This window comes from Alligator mississippiensis, chromosome 11 (genome assembly GCF_030867095.1).
Source record: "Alligator mississippiensis isolate rAllMis1 chromosome 11, rAllMis1, whole genome shotgun sequence".
Lineage (NCBI taxonomy): Eukaryota > Metazoa > Chordata > Crocodylia > Alligatoridae > Alligator > Alligator mississippiensis.
Genome location: NC_081834.1, coordinates 2,169,383 through 2,188,148, shown reverse-complemented (window position 1 = coordinate 2,188,148; position 18,766 = coordinate 2,169,383). Strand labels below are relative to the sequence as shown.

The window sequence follows — 18,766 nt, the reverse complement described above, 5'->3', positions numbered from 1 at the left end:
CTTGGAAATGCAGAAGACGGCAGGAGCTTGGGAAGGGGAGGGAGAAGCCAACAGGAAATGCTGAAGGGAAGGGTCTGTCTCTTGGATTTAGGCACCTGCGGGGCACTGAGAGCCAATCCCGGGCGTCAGCGCCTACGTGATACCTTAGGGCAGCCCTTTGTGTCCAAAGAGGAGCCCACAGGAGGCAATGATCCTGCTCTCTTCACACAGCGAACTATGGCTAGACCCTGCACCCAGGGAATGGGAGACCTGGGCCTCCCAGGCTGGGGGGGATTCGAACCCGCATCTGCCGCTGCTCAGGGGAGTGCTCTCACCTGCGGACTAGACACGGCTGGAGCGACCCCCTCCAGCCAGGGATGGAAGAGCTCGAGGGAAAGGGAAGAGCAAGAAGGAGCATGAGCGCATGGAGCGGAGGCGAGGGCATCGAGCGGGAGGGAGCGTCGCTGTCGTTGGTGACGAGAGGGATGTGTCCTGCATCCTGCTCTAGGGGCGTCTCAAGCACTGGGTAAGGGGCACGGGCGATAGCTAACCCCGTGAAACGGAGAGCAGGTAGCCGCGTTACTCTGCCGTCAGGATGGAGGCAGGGCAGGGCAGCACCTTAGAGACTGACTGGCTCAAGAGAGGCAGGAGCTGCTGTAGGTAGCTGCCAACTTCAGAGGCATCTGATGAACTCATACAAAATTCAGGTTGGAGGGGAGTCAGGAGGTCACATCTAGTGCAGCCCCCTGCTCCAAGCAGGACCAGCCCCGACTCCAGCATCCCAGCCAAGGCTTTGTCTTAAACACTTCCAGGATGGAGACTGCACCACCTCTCTGGGTAAAGGCTCTGATGAACCTGCCTGCTGTCTACAAAAGCTTCTCTGAACCAGTCGGTCCCCAAGGTGCCATCCTGCCCTACCGCGCAGCACCTGCAGAACGCAAGAGATGCCACATGCCGGCTCGGCCCCGTGTCCCATCGCTCAGCGTGGCAGGATGAGTGCCACGGGGAAGAATATTTATGCAGGACCTGTCCCTTGTCCCTCTTCCTTCTCCGCCCCCAGCGTTTGCAGGTGTAGGAAGTCCTCATCTGGAGGCAGCAGCTGTGTTCAATATCCACCGATGGGTCCCTCTCTAATCCTCTTTTGAACCTGGTTAAGTTGTCAGGCTCTACAACAGCCCCTCGCACACGGGTCTTGACGTTCCTGCATGACCGGCGTTCAAGCGGATGCTGCCGGCACTGCCGGACCCCCACGTTAGCGCACACTTCAAAGGTGGGACAGAAGAAACATGTTGAAGGAGCAGGCTGCTCTCGAGCAAATTTCCACTGAGTGCAAGAGTCACAAAATCACTTATTTAAAAAAAAGATGCTAGAAAAGATAATGTTCCTCCCGGGGAAATTCAGAAAGGAGTTATTTTGCCTAATGAATACAAAGGCTGCTCCAAAGGGCTTTGGTTGCAATCTCCAGTAGACAGGATGCTTGTAGCTCAAATGTACTGAGAATTTCCTGGCAAGTCAATCGAGGAAAGCACCTGCAAAGGTCTGGTACTGACTACTGGGGGCCGATACTTATGGTACACCGAGCAAACTGCTTGCAGGACAGTTGCAAACTCTTGCTCTAAGACACTAACTTCCATGAGGTCCCCAAGGGAAGAGTCGTCATCCCAGGGACTGTTTAATGCAGGATTTCATAAGACTCAATGTATGCTTCCCATCCCTCTCCCAATCTTACCGCGCTCCCCTGCTTCACAGACATATTTATGCTAGAGAAACTCAGATGCAGCTACAGATTCGGCCTTTCCCTTTCAGGGTCACCAGTTCAACTCCAGTAAACGTTGGCAGTGCTTGTGAGCGAACATCCCAAGGATGCTTGGTTCCCTCCGAGAGGCGAGAGAGACATTTGGATGTGAAGTTGACCCCTGCCCCTCCACAGCTGATGCATTCTCCTTTTTTTTGGCTGTACTGACAGACAAACTGAATTAAACGCTCAGTTTGGAAGTGCTCAGAGATTGATAGTGATGGGCCAGCCTATAGGATTTCAGAGGGGCAAACTTCTTCATCCAGGACTTATGCCTTTCACAAGTCCTGAAAACTCCCCAAGTTGCTGTTCCCAAGCAGAAGTCTTGACTATTGCATATCAATTATTGTACAGAGCCAAAAAGGAAGGCTAATACTCTCTGCTACCCATGGACAAACTTGTCAACAGGCAAGGTAATACACTTCTTTCCCGTTGGTACCATCATCATTACAAGGAGACAAAAACCACTTTATTGATATGTAATATGGGAGAAATTTTTTAAAAATACATAAAAATCCCCCGCCCCCCCTGTAAGGACAAATACAATAGCAAAATATGCCAGCATTAGTATAACAATCAGTTTCTCTCCAGACAGAGCTTCAAGTAGTGAGATTAGGAAAGAATTTAACTAGGAACTAAAAGTACACTTGGTGAATTGATGCTTCCTATGGGATTCCCCCTGGAAATTAAAGGAAAGCAGCCGTGGATCAGATGTCACACCACAGCGAAGTACTTATTCAACCTTAAAAATGGATTGTCAAAGCAGCTTGTTCTACAAATGCACCTCAATGCCTCTTTATCTCCTTCGCCAGGCTTTCATTTCAGCGATACAAGCCAGGCCCCAGAGCAAGAGACCCAGACTCAGAGCATGGACAAAGGACTCTGCTGGAAAATAGAAAAACTTGAAAGTTGCAAAAATTAACCTTGCCTTGTGAACAGAAGTCAGATCATGCACACACACACACTTTACAACCTCAGATTTCCTATTTCCCCCCACAAAGACAAATTGTGTCTTGTTCTACATCAGTTAGATCTCCTACACACACACACGCTTACTTTACAACCTCAAGTTTCCTATTTCCCAACCCTCTCCCCCAGAAAAGCCAAATTTTGTCTTGTTCTACATCAGGATGCCAGGTGCCTGCTCGCGAGTTACAGGCTAAAATGCTAATGACAGAATAATTTGAAGCTAACGAGACGACTCATGTAGTGAGGAGCATCATATGCAATATGTCGAACGTATAGGGTCAGGTAAGCCATGGAAAACGACGACACCCTTCTTTGTAAATAGCCGTGCGTTTCACTGACATTTTCCTTTAAACCGTTCCCAACTGCTGGATTTTTCTTTTGCTAAACTTGCATTTAGATGCTTTATCCTTTGGTATTATTGCACTGAAAGATGAAGCCCCACCTTGCTTAACATGTAAATCCCAAACCAGTTAGATTTCTTATGGTATGAATGTTACTATTTGCAGCTTCCCCATAAATAATCAAGAATTGATTACAGTCCATAATTTACACGGTTAATAAAAACCAGACATCTTAAAACTTTGCTAGAAAAGGGCTGACCATGTGACACTTGAAGTATTGAGGGACAAACTTATCCAGTTAGTCTACGTTAGGGGTGAGCAACATCCGGCCTGCGGGCCAGGCTGGGTCCGTGGCAGACTCTGTTTTTCCGGCAGCCCCTGCCCACGTCGCTGCAGCCGGTTTCCCAGCAGCGCTGGCACTGGGCAGGGAGCTGTACTGGGGCTGGGATCTTGCGGCGCTGACAGCATGGGCCAGACCCGAGGCAGAGCTGCAAGATCCCAGCCCCGGCCCCGGAGCAGCTCCCTGCCAGCGCTGCTGGAGCCGGTCTCCATGGAAACCCCAGCCTGGCATCACTGCAGCTGGGGTCTCCATGGAAACTGGCTGCAGCGACACAAGCAGGGGATGCTGGGAAATGGAGTCCGCTGCAGGTCCAATCCGGCCTGCGGGCCAGGCTTTGCCCATGCCTGGTCTACGTCCATCTTATGCATGCTGAAGTATGAAATGATTATAAAAACATACAAATCTCACTGCAGCATTTGAGGCTGCAACGCTGATCTACCATTGTGATCTACTCCAGTCTTGCTGTTGCTTAGCCTAGGAATCAGAGTTATAAAGCATTAATGAAAAAATAGCTCTTGTAAAAAAAAGTCATACAAGTTAATGTTTGATAGGAAAAAACTTGGTCTTTGTACCTCTAGTAAAAAGCAAAAAGGCACCAAGTCTTAAAAATTACTTAAATAGCAAATGCAACTTGGCCAGCCAAGTTACCATGTAGACTTTGACACCATCAGTCTTGTTATGTAGTCGACACACCGCACTGAAACTAGTCTTGGTCAATTAATATGACCGGCAAAAAAAGAAAAAGAAAACACACTTTTTAACAAGAAGAAAAACACAAATAGCCACAGTATTTCAGCCAAGGTCACTTCAGTTTAGCCTTAGATCTTCATTCACACTTTGTCAATTAACAATAGGATCAAGCTGAAGTTTTGGGATGCGGGTTTTAGAGTGGTCAATCCGACATTAAAAAAAACTACTTGCCATGTCATCATTTTGACTGCCAGCTCATACACCAATTGTAAAATACATTTAGAGTCCACGTATCTGAAGCGTCTGATTTGAACTTCATTTATCCTATTGTTCTATTTTACAAGGAGTAAATGGATTCCAGCCACCTCACATCTGCTTCCTACTTGGAATAAATATTTCTTAGGGGGGTTTTTTGTTTTGTTTTTTGGGGGGGTTTTTTACAGTTAAGAACATCACAATCAGATAAAGCTCGCGAAGGTTAACACTCCGGTAATCACAGCGCTCTCCCTGGATGCAGCAGCTGGGCGTTGCAGAGGTGCAGCACTGAGCACACTAGCATACAAGCCCCTGTCTCATGCGGATGATCTGAAGCAACGCGGCTTGGACGTCTTCATCCATGTGACCCTGGAGCGGACACAAAAAAAACAAAGGACTGCACCGTTCAGGACTCTGGCAACAAGAGGCTCCTGCCCTCCCAAACCGAATATGCAATCTTTGCATTGTAAGTCACCGCCGATGGGACAAGGAGTTGCCAAATGCAACCTACTGGCTTCTAGCTCTCTAGCACTGTTGTGAGCTTCCCATTTAGAAACCCCGTGCCTATTCAGAGGAGCTGCTATTCACCCTCCAAACATCCTAATTGTTTCCTGTAGTTTGACAGACCCAGTCACGATGACCCATATAGATTTAAGCTGAATATGGGCCAGCAGTGTGCCCTTGTTGCCAAGAAGGCCAACAGCATCCTGGGCTGCATCAGTAGGAGCGTTGCCAGCAGATCGAGGGCAGTGATTCTCCCCCTCTATTCAGCACTGGGGAGGCCACATCTGGAGTCCTGTGTCCAGCTGTGGGCCCCCCAGTGTAGAAAGGATGTGGACACGTTGGAGAAAGTCCAGTGAAAATGGTTGGGGACTGGGGCACATGACTGGTAAGGAGAGGCCGAGGGAACTGGGCTTATTGAGTCTGGAGAAGAGAAGACCGAGGGGGATTAAATAGCAGCCTTCACCTCCCTGCAGGGGGGCTGCAAAGAGGATGGAGTGGGGCTGGTCTCAGTGGGGGCAGATGACAGAACAAGGAGCAATGGGCTCCAGCTGCAGCAAGGGAAGTTGAGGTTGGATATTAGGAAAAACTCTCTCATTAGGAGCATAGTGAAGCACTGGACCAGGCTCCCCAGAGAGGTGGTGGAGTCTCCATCCTTGGAGGTGTTTTAGGTCCAGGCAGATAAAGCCTTGGCTGGGATGATGTAGTTGGTTGGGGCTGGTCCTGCTTGGAGCAGGGGGTTACACTAGATGTGACCTCCTGCAGTCCCTTCCAAGCCAAATTTTCTACGATTCTATAATTTTATATTTGAGGGTCTGAAACTTCACACCTTATTAACCTTCTTAGCCAAATCCTATTAGCGTGCTCAGTGAGTACCCCCAGGGAAAGCATGCTTCTCTCTGCACAAACTCGCATTTCCCATTCAAGAAAAGTGAACGTTGGAAGCTTTCAAGTTTACTCCTTTCCAGAAATATTTGGGACGTGGAGTATGTTAACAGACTTCCATCATCATCGGAGACCACAACTTCAAACTGGGTCACCCCTGTATATTATATCAAGCTGCCTCCAAAAAGTGAAAAGCAGATTAAGACGACACTAAATTTAAACCTGCTGTGTTGCTGTTTTGCTTCTCACTTTCCTTTTGGTGATAAAAGGGGGGTGTTGTCTTGTCTGTAATTTTTTAAAAGGCAGACTGGAGGCTCTAATGCAAGGCATTAATCATTGTGTAGACAGGCTTTTAAATAGAGAATTCTTTGGGGGCAGGGATGGGGAAAAGGGCCGGACTCAAACATGTCAGACCAGCTCACACACCTGCACAGCACTGAGAAGATGGGTCCGATAAACTGCAATCACCTCTTGGTGCTGTCTTTTAGCATCCTGTAGATAGAAGACGGAGAGGGCAACAGAAGAGACAAATGAGTCGCGCACATTTCCAACGTCCCTTCTTCGCATAACTGGCCTGGCTTTGCTGGCGTCACCATGGGTTCATTTGAAATTTCAAGATTAGTGTTCCCAATGGCTGCGCTCCCTTCCCCCTGCCATTAACCGAATGACAGAGGCTTACACCTTTGCTTCCATCTTGACAAAGTGTTTTGCCTGGAACCAAGCCTAATCAGAAAAAGATGTGCTGATTCAGTATCGAGCCCAGGTGCTGGCTCTGTGTGGGAGCCCCAAGCTCATTTCCTCACTGTAAGCATCAATCCTGCCACTGAGAACCTGGCCCAGTTCTGTGCAGATTTATGCAGGTGAGTCACACGGGTGACAAGAGTGATTTTTCCCATGAGCGGTTCCACAAAACAAGCAGGACGACCAACATGGGGGGAAAAAAAAAAAAAGAGGTTCACCCGGGCATTTGCTACAACGAATAGCCCCACTCCAGTTCGACTCTTCACAGAGGTCAGCAACACGCTCAAAAGTATTTGCAGGTGTGAGACATTAGATCAGCAAATCCCTGGGGCAGGAACTACCTCTGGGTGTTTCAGAAAGCACCGTGGGTAACTGTTTGTCAGGAATTACTGCAGCGGTTGCATTATTTTTGGAGGATACTAACGGGAGGACGTGGTAAGAGCAAAGGGTCTCTGCCTCGATTAATCATTTTTCCCCATCCGCTTCCCCTGGACACGCTCTCTGAAAGACGCTGCAAATTCCACATGGGGACAAGGGAGCAAATGCAAGGGGTCTCTTCCAAGACAGTCATTCACAGAGAAAGCGGAGTTCAAACAATGCCGTTCTTTTCCTTCAGACGGGGCAGTCAGCCTTTTACTGACACGGGCCAGAGCGGCTCAGGGATGCTCCACAGGCCGGATCCGGCCTCATACCGCCTCCCAGAGCTCTGTGCATGCTCACAGCCTGCTTCCTTAGCCCCGAGCTGCAGGAATCGGGCCCGTGCTACCTCTAGTCGGCTCCTGCGTGCCCAGATCAGGCCTCGAGACACACCTGTGTAGCATGCTATCCGACCCACAAAGCTCCCTACGGGCCCCAAAATTCGGCACCAGGGAAGCAAGAGTTGGTACCGCCAAAATTTCAGAACAGAGGTTGAGTCCCCCTGCCTCAGGAGAACCAAAACTTCTTGCCCATACCCACGACCACACACACATGTTGCACCACGTACAACCAAAGCTGCGCCTGGCTAGCGGACTCCAGAGCTACGTTTCACGTGACTTACAGCCAGCTGCTGCTGCAGGGTTTTCACTTGGTGCTGGAGCGTCTCAACCTGCTGGTTCTGCCTCTTTGAAGAAACTCCGCTGGTGTACGTGAGCTGAGACAGGCCGTTCAGAGCCTGCTTCAGCCGCTCCACATCATTTAGCAGCTCCGTTATCTTGAAAAGAAGCCACGAACATTAGTTTTCAGGGTCACGAAAAGGCTAACACCAGCAGGTGGAGGTATCATTTGACTTTTAAAGGCAACCCATACTAGGTTTACCACGAGAAAGCAATCTAGATGCTTTGAATACAAGTCACATGCTTCTGTTGCTTTGCTCTCTGCTTTCAAAGATGGGGAAAACCTTAAAATCTGAACCACAGAGGTTAAACTTCAGCAGTTCAGAGCCTAGGGCTGCTCAGGCCCAGATTTCCACGGGACATCAGCCCCTAGGTCCCACAGCAGGTGCAGGAGCACTCATAAGGGGGCAACCCGTAGGAAAATATGCCTCTTAAAGCATGTACCGAACCATGTTCCAGGGAGGAGAGCGCAGAGTACACGTTTAACTGCAGCTCTAGGCACCAGCAAGAGATGCAACATCCATTTGTCTGGAGAGCATGAACTGATGCTGAAAGATACTGGCAGGTGAAGTTAGTACCATACTCTTCCATCCTAACCTGTTCTTTAACACACCTTTCCACTTTATAACGCATTTTTTAAAGAGGGTCAGACATTGCACATCAGCTGTCAGTATCTTCTGGCGACCGGCAGGCGGCAGTGCCAGAATGCCAAGGCCATGCCCAAAAGGAACCAGAAGTCATGAAACAAGTGCAATTTTACCAGATTAAAGAAGTGCTGGGGAAAGGTACCTGATGCTTCTCCACTGTGAATATGGCACCAAACTGACTCTGAAAACTTGGAAGTGGTTGACTAGGTCTCTGTTATGAATCATTGTAAGTTAAGCACAATTTTAAAGCGTTTGAGAAATTAGACAGGACTCGAATTGACTTACAAGGAGAGGCTGAGGAAACTGAGCTTACTTAGTCTAGAAAAGAGAAGACGGAGAGGCCATCTAGACAAGCGTGGATGTGTACTACATGGTGCCACAAACCCATCTGTGGCATCACACTGCGTGTGCAGGCATTCCTCGCACTACTACCTTGCAGCACAGGAGGGGTTGACCCCAGGAGATCCCGGGGTCAAAAAAAAAAAAAACACATGCCAAAGAAAGTAGGATGGCACATGTGGCAGCAGTGCGTGCCACCCAAAACCGGAGCCTGGCTGGTCGGAGCCATGCTCCAGCTGCATGGCTGCAGCCCCAGGAGGCCTCCCAGGACCTCAGGTAAGCACAGTTGCTGGCCCCAGCCTCCCCTACCCCAGCCAGGGTAACCTGCCGTGCGCCAGAGCATGTGTGGCATGGGTGTTCCCCAGGGACAAGCAGGAGCGGTACAAGGTGTGCCGCTGATACTTATCCCTGGGAAACTATGTCTGCGTTCATCCGGATGCACCCAGGGGGGATTGAATAGCAGCCTTCACCTCCCTGCAGGGGGGCTGCAAAGAGGAGGGAGCTGGGCTGTTCTCAGTGGGGGCAGATGGCAGGACAAGGAGCAGTGGGCTCAAGCTGCAGCAAGGGAGGTTGAGGTCGGATATTAGGAAAAACTCTCACTAGGAGGGTGGCGAAGCACTGGGACAGATTATGCAGAGAGGTGGTGCAGTCTCCATCCTTGGAGGTGGTTAAGACGCAGCTGGACAAAGCCTTGGCTGGATGATGTAGTTGGGGCTGGTCCTGCTTGGAGCAGGGGGTTGCACTAGATGTGACCTCCTGAGCTCCCTTCCCACACTAATTTTCTATGATCCAATGAAATACCCAGTCCAAAGTCCCCAGCTTTGCAAATATGGTCCAAATGTAGATGCCCAAAGCATGCGTTTTGGTACTTGGGTAGCTGCATTTGAACATCTGGCCTGCATGCTCTAGACAAAGCCCGTCAGATTTCCATCCAGTACTTCACCCCTCCTGCCTACCTTGTTATCTTTTGCTTCCACTTGCTTTGCAGACTCCTGTATTCTCTTCTGCAAGTCAATAATGGTCGTCAAAGACTTATCGCATCTCTCTTTCTGGTCTTTGATTTCTTGCTCTATGCTGGAACTCCGGGATTGAAGCAATTCTTTTTCATCTTTCAAAGACAGCTCACTCTTCTTGGCTTGCAAGGCTTCTTCGCATGCTTCCTCATATTTCTTAGTCAAGCTGGCCAAGTTCTCAGTCACGTTGGCAATCTGGGTCTCTAGAGCACTTCTCATGGATTTATACTCCGACATATCAACTACTTCTTTGCTCTCGAGGTCTGTTAAGGCTTGCTTAGCACTCTGGATCTCCAACCGGAGTTTCAAGAGTTCCTCGCTTTTTCCTTGGTTCTCCCCCTCCTTTTCTTTCAAAGTCATTTTGATTGCTAAGATTTCTCGCTCCAACGCTTCCTTCACTTGCGCGTGGTCTGCCAAAGGTATCGAGGAATTCTTTAGATCTGCTACCTCCTGCTGCAGTTCGGCTACTTTTTGCACCTCTCTGTCATAACTTGCCTTCTTTCTACCGAGGTCTTCTTTCAGATCCTCAACTGCGCGACCCAGACTCTCCTTCAAGCCTTCAAACTCCTTCACTGGCACGTACTGGCCCTGTAGACGACTTTGCATGGCACGGGCTTCCGAGATCTGCTTCGCGCTCTCCTCTTGCAGCTTGTCCTTCTCCTGCTTTACATCGGTGTATTTTTGCAGCAAGTCTCTCAGCTGCTTGCTCAGCTCTTCCATTTTAGCAGTGAACATTTTTTCCATTTCATGGGATTTCTCAGCCAGAACATAGTTCTGTTGCAGGTCATTTTGTACGGACAAAAACTTACTCCTTAGCTTTTCATTCTCCTCTTTACACCTCCGGGTCTCCTCCTCATGTTCTTGGCGCTTCTGCGTCTGGTCTAGCAACTGCTCTTTTAGCTCTTTCACCACAGCTTCAAAGTTTTGCTCTTTCTCCTCAAAATAGGAGAGCGGAGCATATTTGGACTTGATGCATTCTTGGATTGTGTCGAGCTCTCTCTTCTGGGCTTCAATTTCTGCATGCAACTGCAAGATCTCCTCTTGGCCTCTCTGATACTTAGCCATCAGCTCAGCGTTGCTTTCCTGAAGCTCGAGCAGGCTTTTGTTCAAGCCCGACACCTGACGCTCGTGATCTTTTCCACTGATGTACTCTGTCTGGATTTGGGTTTGCAGGAGCTTCATCTTGTTTTTCAAAGTTCCATTCTCTTCATTGACTCTCACGAATTCTTGCTTTATCTCTTCGGTTTTTCCCTTGAGATCTGACAGGTCCTTGTTCGTCTTTTCCAACGTGCTGTTCAGGATTGTTTTAATCTCTTCATGTGTTGCGACTGGTACGTACTGATCCCTCATGGCATCTTTCAGAGCGGTGTTTTCCAATGCCAGCTTGCACGCTTTTGCTCGCTCGCTGTCACATTTGTGAACAGCCTCGGCAAGCTGCCTCTTCACTTCAGCTAGGCTGGATTTCAAGGCTGCCATTTCTTTCTCGTGTTGTTCTGGGGACAGGTACACAGCCCGGAAGTGACTTACGTTCTGACTTAAGCTGGTCTTTTCTGCCAGCAACTTCTCCGCTTCTGCTTTGTTCTCGCTGTACTTCTGCGTGACTTCAGAAAGTTTCTTGGTCAGATCACCCACAGTCACTTCGTTGGCTCTCTTCACCTCTTCCATCAGTTTTAATGGCACGTATTGGCTTTTAATCTCCGTTTTTAGTGCTTGTAGTTGCTGCTTCAGCAGCTTGTTGTCCACATGAACCCTCTCCATTTCCTTCTGCAGAGACTGGTTCTTTGACATCGCTTCGGAAACGGTCTTCCCAAGTTCCTCGTTTTTTTGCTCAAGTCTGCGCCTCATTTGTTCGTGTTCCTCCGGCTTCACATGCTGAACCAATTTCACTTTCTGACTCTCAAGGTCTCTCTTTAAAAGCCAAAACTCTGCCTGCAGCTTTCCATTCTCTCCTTCCATCTCTGCTAACTTCTTCGCCTTCTCGTTCACTTCGTTTGATAACGAACTCTTCATCGCCTCGAACTTCTCAGCAGGCACGGAGAGGGCTAGCTTCGCAGCCATGTCTTTGAGCTGCCCTTCGGCCTCCAGGACGTTCCTGGCTCTCTTCTCTCGCTCCATCTCAAACTTACCAAGCTCCTTCTGCAACCTCTTGTTTTCCTCCACCAGCCTCCCTTCATCTCGCCTGAACTCTGCAACCAGCAGCTCGTTCTGCTTGATCTGGTTCCTTAGCTTGCCTACTTCTGCGGAGGCTCCTTCATATTTTGCTTTCATGTCTTTCACCTGATCCTTCAGCTCTTCTACTAGCTTACTGTTCCCTGTAGCGGCTTCGTTAGTCAAGTGATCCTTCAGCACAAGGAAGTGGGTTTGCATTTGCTTGACTTTGCCTTCCGAGTCGAACATTCGCTTCTGCACGTCTTTCAGAGCATCCTCCAACTGCTTTATCTGCCCGTCCGATTCCACTTTGGTTCTCTCGTATTCCAGTGTCAACGCTTTGCATTCAGCTGCCTTATGAGACAGCTCTCGCTGAAGTCTGCTCGTTTCTTCTTTTGCGGCACCATAGGCAGCTCTCAAGTTGTCGAGCTCTCTTCTTAGAATTTCGTTCTCAGATGTGAAGGATTGGTTGGGGAGAGAAAGCTCCAGTGGCCTCAGCATAGACCTCGTCTGCAAATTAATTGGCACAGAAAGAGACATATGCTTAAACTGCTTTGCTCATTTAAAAATCACACTGTTCCCTCTAATTGTCCATACAGCACTCCAAAACCCAACATCTTCACCCCCGTGAGCCCCACTTTTACAAAAGCAATTTATATTATAAGCAGGGTGGGGAAACCCACTAATGCGGATAATTTAAACCAGGAACCAAAAATACATCTTCCCCTCACCCCAATAAGATTTGCTAAGCATAGCTCCAGCATATGCACATTTTTTTGCTTTAGCTGATGACAATTAGTGGTTCAGTTCCTAAAGCAAGCTATTATTTTCTAACTGCTTATTAGTAAATTTTTAAATGCACACCAGCACTTATGAAAGGCACGAGAACAATCGCCTCGGAATAGGACAAATAAGTAACTGCATTTTGTACTTGGAAAGCCTAGTAACTAGGAGCAAAAAACTGTCATGTTTCCTTCCATTGTCCAGTCAAGGGACTCCTTGAAAAAAAAAAGGTACCCCTGTTTCTGCCCCCAGCATGTCCAAGCTTCTGAGGAGGCTGAAAAAGGTCCCAATTCAGTGCAAACTGTGATGGCAATTATGGGAATGAGAACACCTACACACCACTGTCAGCCAGGCCAAACAGAAGGCACTGAATAGAAACATCTAGCCCCTATCAGCCTAGCACACTTTGCTTACAGGCGACTTTACTTGGTACAGAGGCAGCAATTTATCATCCCTGCCCAGCTTGTGATGGGACGCTGCTGGCTGGGGCCATTCAGCTTTGCTACAATGCTAAAGTGAGTCTAACAATATCAACAGCAGTCATATTAAAGGACAAGCCATGGTCTATCTATCCCAGTCCCCTGAGCACTGCTTTGGCCTTCAGCAGAGCCAATGCTAATTGTCTATTTAAAAATGGAATTATGATCGTTCCCTAAATTAATTTGTTGGGCTGAAAAATTACTAAGTAGAAATGAAGCATGCATTTATCCAGCAATGCAGGTCTCCTTGGAGCCACCACTCCAAACTATGCTCTGAAAATATAAAAAGGGCGTATTTCAAGTATATGGGAAATGTTCTTGCACATGTCATCTCGGGGCTGATCACGCTTCTTTGAAGGACCAGAGAAGGACACCCCATCGGATGTTGCTATCAGCCAGTATGAACCCCAGCAGCTGCTGCACATCAGCTTCCACATGGCTCTTGACAAAACGGGACCCTGACCCAGTAGCAAGGAGACAAAGACAACTGGGGCTCTGGTTCTGCTGTATCCTACATCTGCCCTCGCAACCATTGAGATTCTAACATCTTTTTCCACCTGCTCCATGGCTGAGGACTTGTAGATCCATGGCTGGGAGCTGGGCAGGCTTATGATAGTGGCACCCTGTATTTGCAATGCCACAGCACCATCAAAGGATATATGTGGCTTTTCAGGAGGGAAACCATTGCCATCTGTGGTCCTCACCACATCACGGTGGTGCTGTCGCTGCTTGCTCTGCAACTGGTTATTCGGCAGAGTTACCCCCACTGGTTTCACAGCTAACCTTCCCTGAAGGTCATCCCACCATCTGCCACCTGTGGACCATCTGACACACAGATGAGACAATCACGGAAGACTGCGAGGGATTGCTGAAGGATGAAGAATGAACCCCAGAAGAACTAGTTTTCCCTGGAATTTAATTTACAATAAATTAACTTCCACTTCGGCTCAATTTAACAAACCAGCATTAGGGAAAAAAAAAAAAAAGGCAACTGGTTGTACTTCAGTGGGATGGAAATGCCTCCTATCCTGGTATAAAGCTGGGGAAAAAACAAACCCTGCTCTTAAAACAGTAGGAGCCCAGGCTTAACGAGCTATGCCAGCACAGTTACTCTAGAGGGCATCAGCAGTCGTAAAATTAACGCAGAGAAGTTGGAGTCTCGTAGCTCACTCCTGTATCCACAGTTCTGTATTACAACTGTGCCTGCTTCCAGCACTGCTCGTGCACCTAGGAATCTGCAGATGTGTCACAAACATTAGCCGACTAAATGTGTTAGTAGGGTCTCAAAAAGTAAACGTTACCTGTGATTCTGCAGCAAATACTTGACCCTGTTTATGCAGCATATCTTCCTTCCCTAGTTCACCAAAAAGGAGGCGGGGAGGGAGAAGAAAAAAAAAGGTACTTTATTAACTTAAAAATAGCCAAATAGGAGTAAGAAAGCTGAACTTCACCCTGGGGTAGAATTCTAGCCTGTTAATGGAGTTGCATCAGGGATTAGGTTGACGCACGCAAGTGTTCAACGTCAAAACAGCCGTTGAACTATTCTGAACACAACACCCTTTGGAAGATATGAACCCCTGCAGCAAAGAAGGTAACCCACGTGGACCGGAGGCGAGAGAAAATCTGCTCCCTGAACCAGTCTAAGAAATCACAATGATAACTGAACCCGTGTGAGCAAGGGGGTGGACGAGGTGACCTTGCAAGGTCCCTTCCAGCCCTACTTCCCTACAGTTCTACACCCATGACCAGTTTACACCCATTTATTCATGTGCCATTTAACTTAAATGGATTTCTCCCTACTGCTGTTTGCCTGACTGATACCTATCCTCTCTCAGCCTTGTTTTGGCTCAGCTAAAGCAGCCACGTCTTTTCTCCTCCGGCACGATGGGGTCCCCTGATCATCCTAGCAGCCCTTCTCTGCCCCCATTCATCTGAATGAGCATTTCTTGAAAGCGGCCAATGAGTTGTGTGGTCTTACTAATGCCATCATGCAAGCTACTAAAATTTCCCTCTCTCTATTCAGAATATAGCTGCCATTTCCTTTCGGAGAACAACTGCTACATGAGACCATCTCTGCTTGTGTGTAGGCATATGCATGTGCATGCGTTTCCCACCCCCCATCCTATCCCTCCATCTTATTACCATATTTACTGGAATCTAAGGCGACTATGAATTCAAGATGACCCCCAATAATTAGATACCATATACAGAAAACTTATAAATATGTTATAATTTACCATGCCTAGAATCTAATTATTGGAGGGCTTTCTTGAAATCCATCCCTTCCTAATGTTGCAATGGAGAAAGCAGCAGCAAGGAAGCATGCGGTGGTGGGGCTGGGAGTAGCTACAGCTCTGACTCTGACCCTGGGACAGGGCTAGGGCTGTAACCACAACAGCTGCTTCCCCACCCCTGAATCCAAGAGAGCCCCCCCCCCATGCTGAATGTGGAAAAATAACCTTGTCTTAAATTCAAGTAAATATGGTAATTGTGTATATCCATCCAAGACAGGTACATGATTCATATAAAGCCTAAACCTGCAAGTAAAGCAGCATGACCCACTGGCTAAATGCAGCTACAGCTAAGACTACAAGACTGGAAGAAAAAAAGAAAGCAAACAGAAATAAAAAGCAACAGTTTCACTTGGATTTTCTGAGATAGCGCGATCCACAAGGCCAGTTCTGAAACTAAAATATACTCACTGTTGCCAAAATTGCTTCCAGACCCCATGTAGTCACCCTGAAACAAAGGGGGAAAAAAGATTGCTGTAATTTAGGTTAAAGTAAGATAAATATTCATTTCATTCTACTTGTCTCTAGACGATGAAATGTTGATACTCATTTCCAGATCCATTTTAAGCAGCGTGTAATGACTTCTGGGACGAGACATTTATGAGTTTGACTACAATTGCTTCAACATTTACTAATAGATGTCATTTCCTGTAATTCAATTCACATACCTCATAGTACTTAAGCTTAGATTTCAGAGTTTCAATAGTTCTTAGGCTCTCCTCCTGCTGGTTTTCCTTGGCTGTCAGAAGTCTCCTCAGCTCATCTTTCTGCAAACAAAATTCTAGGTTTAAGATCAGTTACTCGGCACTAGCTCAGCCCACAAGTATTCAAAACATGTTTTAAAAACCCAAAATGAAAATTCTGGAGAAACGTCCACCAGGGTTAACGTTGAAACCCCCTCACTTCCCGATTCCATATGCTTCACTACCATACTAACATCTGTACGTTTATGAAGCACATGGAGATGGACGTGGCAGAACAAAAAAACAAAAAACACTGATAGTAACAACACGCGTTACAACTCTGATTTCCTGAAAGTCACTGCTCATTGTCTAGAGCAGAGGTTCCCAGCCACCGGACCACGGCCCGAAGGACTGGCTACCAGGTTGTGGCTGCTGAGCTCTCTGCCCGCCCTGGGCTGCAGGCTCCCGCCTGCCTGCCCCAACTTGGACCCCCATCTGTAAGCCCGGGGGAGCTGTTTCTGCCACTGGCAGTCATATGCAGGGTTCAAGCTGGGCGGTGGGGCAGCCCCAGGAGGGAGGTAGCTGGCTCCATGCGCCCCATCCTGCTCCCACCACCATGGCCATGCCTAGCAAGGTGCTGCCTGTGCAGCAAGTAGCAGGGTCCACACTGAGCTGGACAGGACCCCCCAGTCTCGCCCGCAGCTGGGAGCAGGGGGATGCGGGCAGGGAAATGCCCGGGGCAGAGGGCGAGGAGGTGGCTCTGCTGCTTGCTCCTAGGGAAGGCAGAGGAGCCCCTTCTTGCTGGGCAGCCCCAGACCTGCACAGCCCCCCCTGGGGCCTGGGGCTGCAGTGCCCCAACCCAATCTGATCCTCACAACCCCTCCCCGCCGCCATGTAAAAATTAAATTTAAATATGTAAATGAGCTGGTTTCTACACCCGGTCCACCAAAATTCTTTGAGTGACTTTGCCGGTCCGCAGTATAAAAAAAAGGTTGGGAACCACTGGTCTAGATGCTGTTTACTAAGGTATTCTTGTTCAGCAATGATTTGGTGTGCTTTAAAGCAGTGGGGAACAACCTTTTTGGCAGGCATGCCATAAATTAGCCCTCCACACCTCCCCAAGTCCCAAACTGATCCCTTTCCCTTACCCGAGCTGCTCTTCTGCTCTCTGCTCCCTGCCCTGTGCTCCCCATCTCATCTGCTCTGCTTTCTGATCCCCACCCCATCTGCCACTGCCACTGCACTACCTGTCCCCTCCTCAATCTGCTGCATAACACATGCAGAGGCTGCCTATGGCACTTGTGGCACCCATGCTACAGCTTGACCACCCCTGCTTTAAGTCACCATGCCCTGGGGAATAGGTCAAATGCAGCTATGCAACTTGTCCACTATTACACAGGAAATATGCAGCATCAAGGATTTAACAAGGATTTTTAATTGTTGTCTGAACAATTAAAACAGTGAATGAAAGGAAACTAGTATTTTTCTTAAACCTACAATATTTAGTATCACCAAGGACAGGGAGTGACATTCACTTACCTCATTTTCAAGATCATCAGCAACCATTTGCTCCTGTAAGGCAGACAAGAGACCATGTTTCAATTGTAAGTTCAAACACGTTTCAATTATAAGTCTGCAAGTGGTTTGCAAGCAGGTGACAATGTGATTGCCACCTTCCAGTTCAGAATTAAACCCCGTACCAATTTGTCCCTTCTATCATCCACCTTCCTAGAAATACCCCAGAACCAATCAATGTTATTAGCAAGCAACAGTCACATAAAAATACAAGATACCATTAATATAAAACAACCCTACCCATAGCTATGCATGAGGTTAGAATTTGTTCCTAAAGCTATAACAGTAACCACGACAGAGTCTAGAGAGCTTTGACTGGGAAGTGTTAACAGCTACCATAAAATGCCATTAGTCAGATTGGTTTCGAGCAGTAGGAATGCCTGCTATGCAAGATGTATCACTCCTAGGCTTAACCTCAGCCCCAAAGAGCTGAGCCAGTGCGAGAACACAAACAAACCATTGGGAAGCAACAAAAAGCAGGAACTAATCGTTGGTGTCACACATTGGTCTCAGGCTGCAGCAAGGGAAGTTGAGGTTGGATATTAGAAAAAACCTCTCTCATGAGGAGGATGGTGAAGCACTGGAACAGGTTACCCAGAGAGGTGGTGCAGTCTCCATCCTTGGAGGTGTTTAAGACCAGGCTAGACAAAGCCTTTGCTGGGATGATGTAGCCGGGGCTGGTCCTGCTTGGAGCAGGGGGTAGGAGTAGATGTGACTTCCTGAGGTCCCTTCCAGCCTCATTTGCTGCGGTTCTAAGAATCTACATTATCTTGATAAATGACACATTGGGTGTGTCTACATGTGCACATTTAATGTGCATTAGCCCAATTTAAGGCACCTTAAGGGCACGCATCTCCACATGTACACCCTTAATGTGCCTTAAAATGGCAATTTTAGGCTATTCGAGCCTAAATTTGATACCTGCATAAAGCAGGTATGAAATTTTTGCGTGAATAGCTAAGTCGCATTGGCGAACACGTAGACACGCTAACACGCAGTATGTGTCCACCAACCTGGGACTAACTTTAGTCCCAAGTCAGTCCGCACACCCGTGTTAATGCACCTTAGCACGTGCACATGTAGACGCACGCCTAAATCACCTTAATGCACATTAGGCTAGTGTGCATTATGTTTAGGTGCGCGTAAAAACACATGTAGACACACCCAGCAAGCTGAGTAAGTAAAATGAGTACTGAAAAATCCTTGAAAACATCAGCG

General features: G+C 47.9%; 1 protein-coding gene across 4 annotated transcripts in view; it reads right to left on the bottom strand.

The window, feature by feature from the left end:
- Positions 1-2,221: 2,221 nt before the first annotated feature.
- UACA (uveal autoantigen with coiled-coil domains and ankyrin repeats) overlaps positions 2,222-18,766 on the bottom strand; it is a 98,507-nt gene continuing 81,962 nt past the window's right edge. For all 4 annotated transcript variants that reach the window (XM_059714508.1, XM_059714509.1, XM_019477714.2 and 1 more), the window contains exons 12-19: positions 17,513-17,545; positions 15,959-16,057; positions 15,702-15,738; positions 14,301-14,353; positions 9,533-12,247; positions 7,536-7,688; positions 6,182-6,247; positions 2,222-4,738 (exon numbers count right to left, since the gene is read on the bottom strand). In XM_059714508.1, coding sequence (XP_059570491.1) covers positions 4,667-4,738; positions 6,182-6,247; positions 7,536-7,688; positions 9,533-12,247; positions 14,301-14,353; positions 15,702-15,738; positions 15,959-16,057; positions 17,513-17,545 — 3,228 coding nt within the window. In that variant the 3' untranslated portion in view covers positions 2,222-4,666. The remainder of the gene's footprint in view (positions 4,739-6,181; positions 6,248-7,535; positions 7,689-9,532; positions 12,248-14,300; positions 14,354-15,701; positions 15,739-15,958; positions 16,058-17,512; positions 17,546-18,766) is intronic.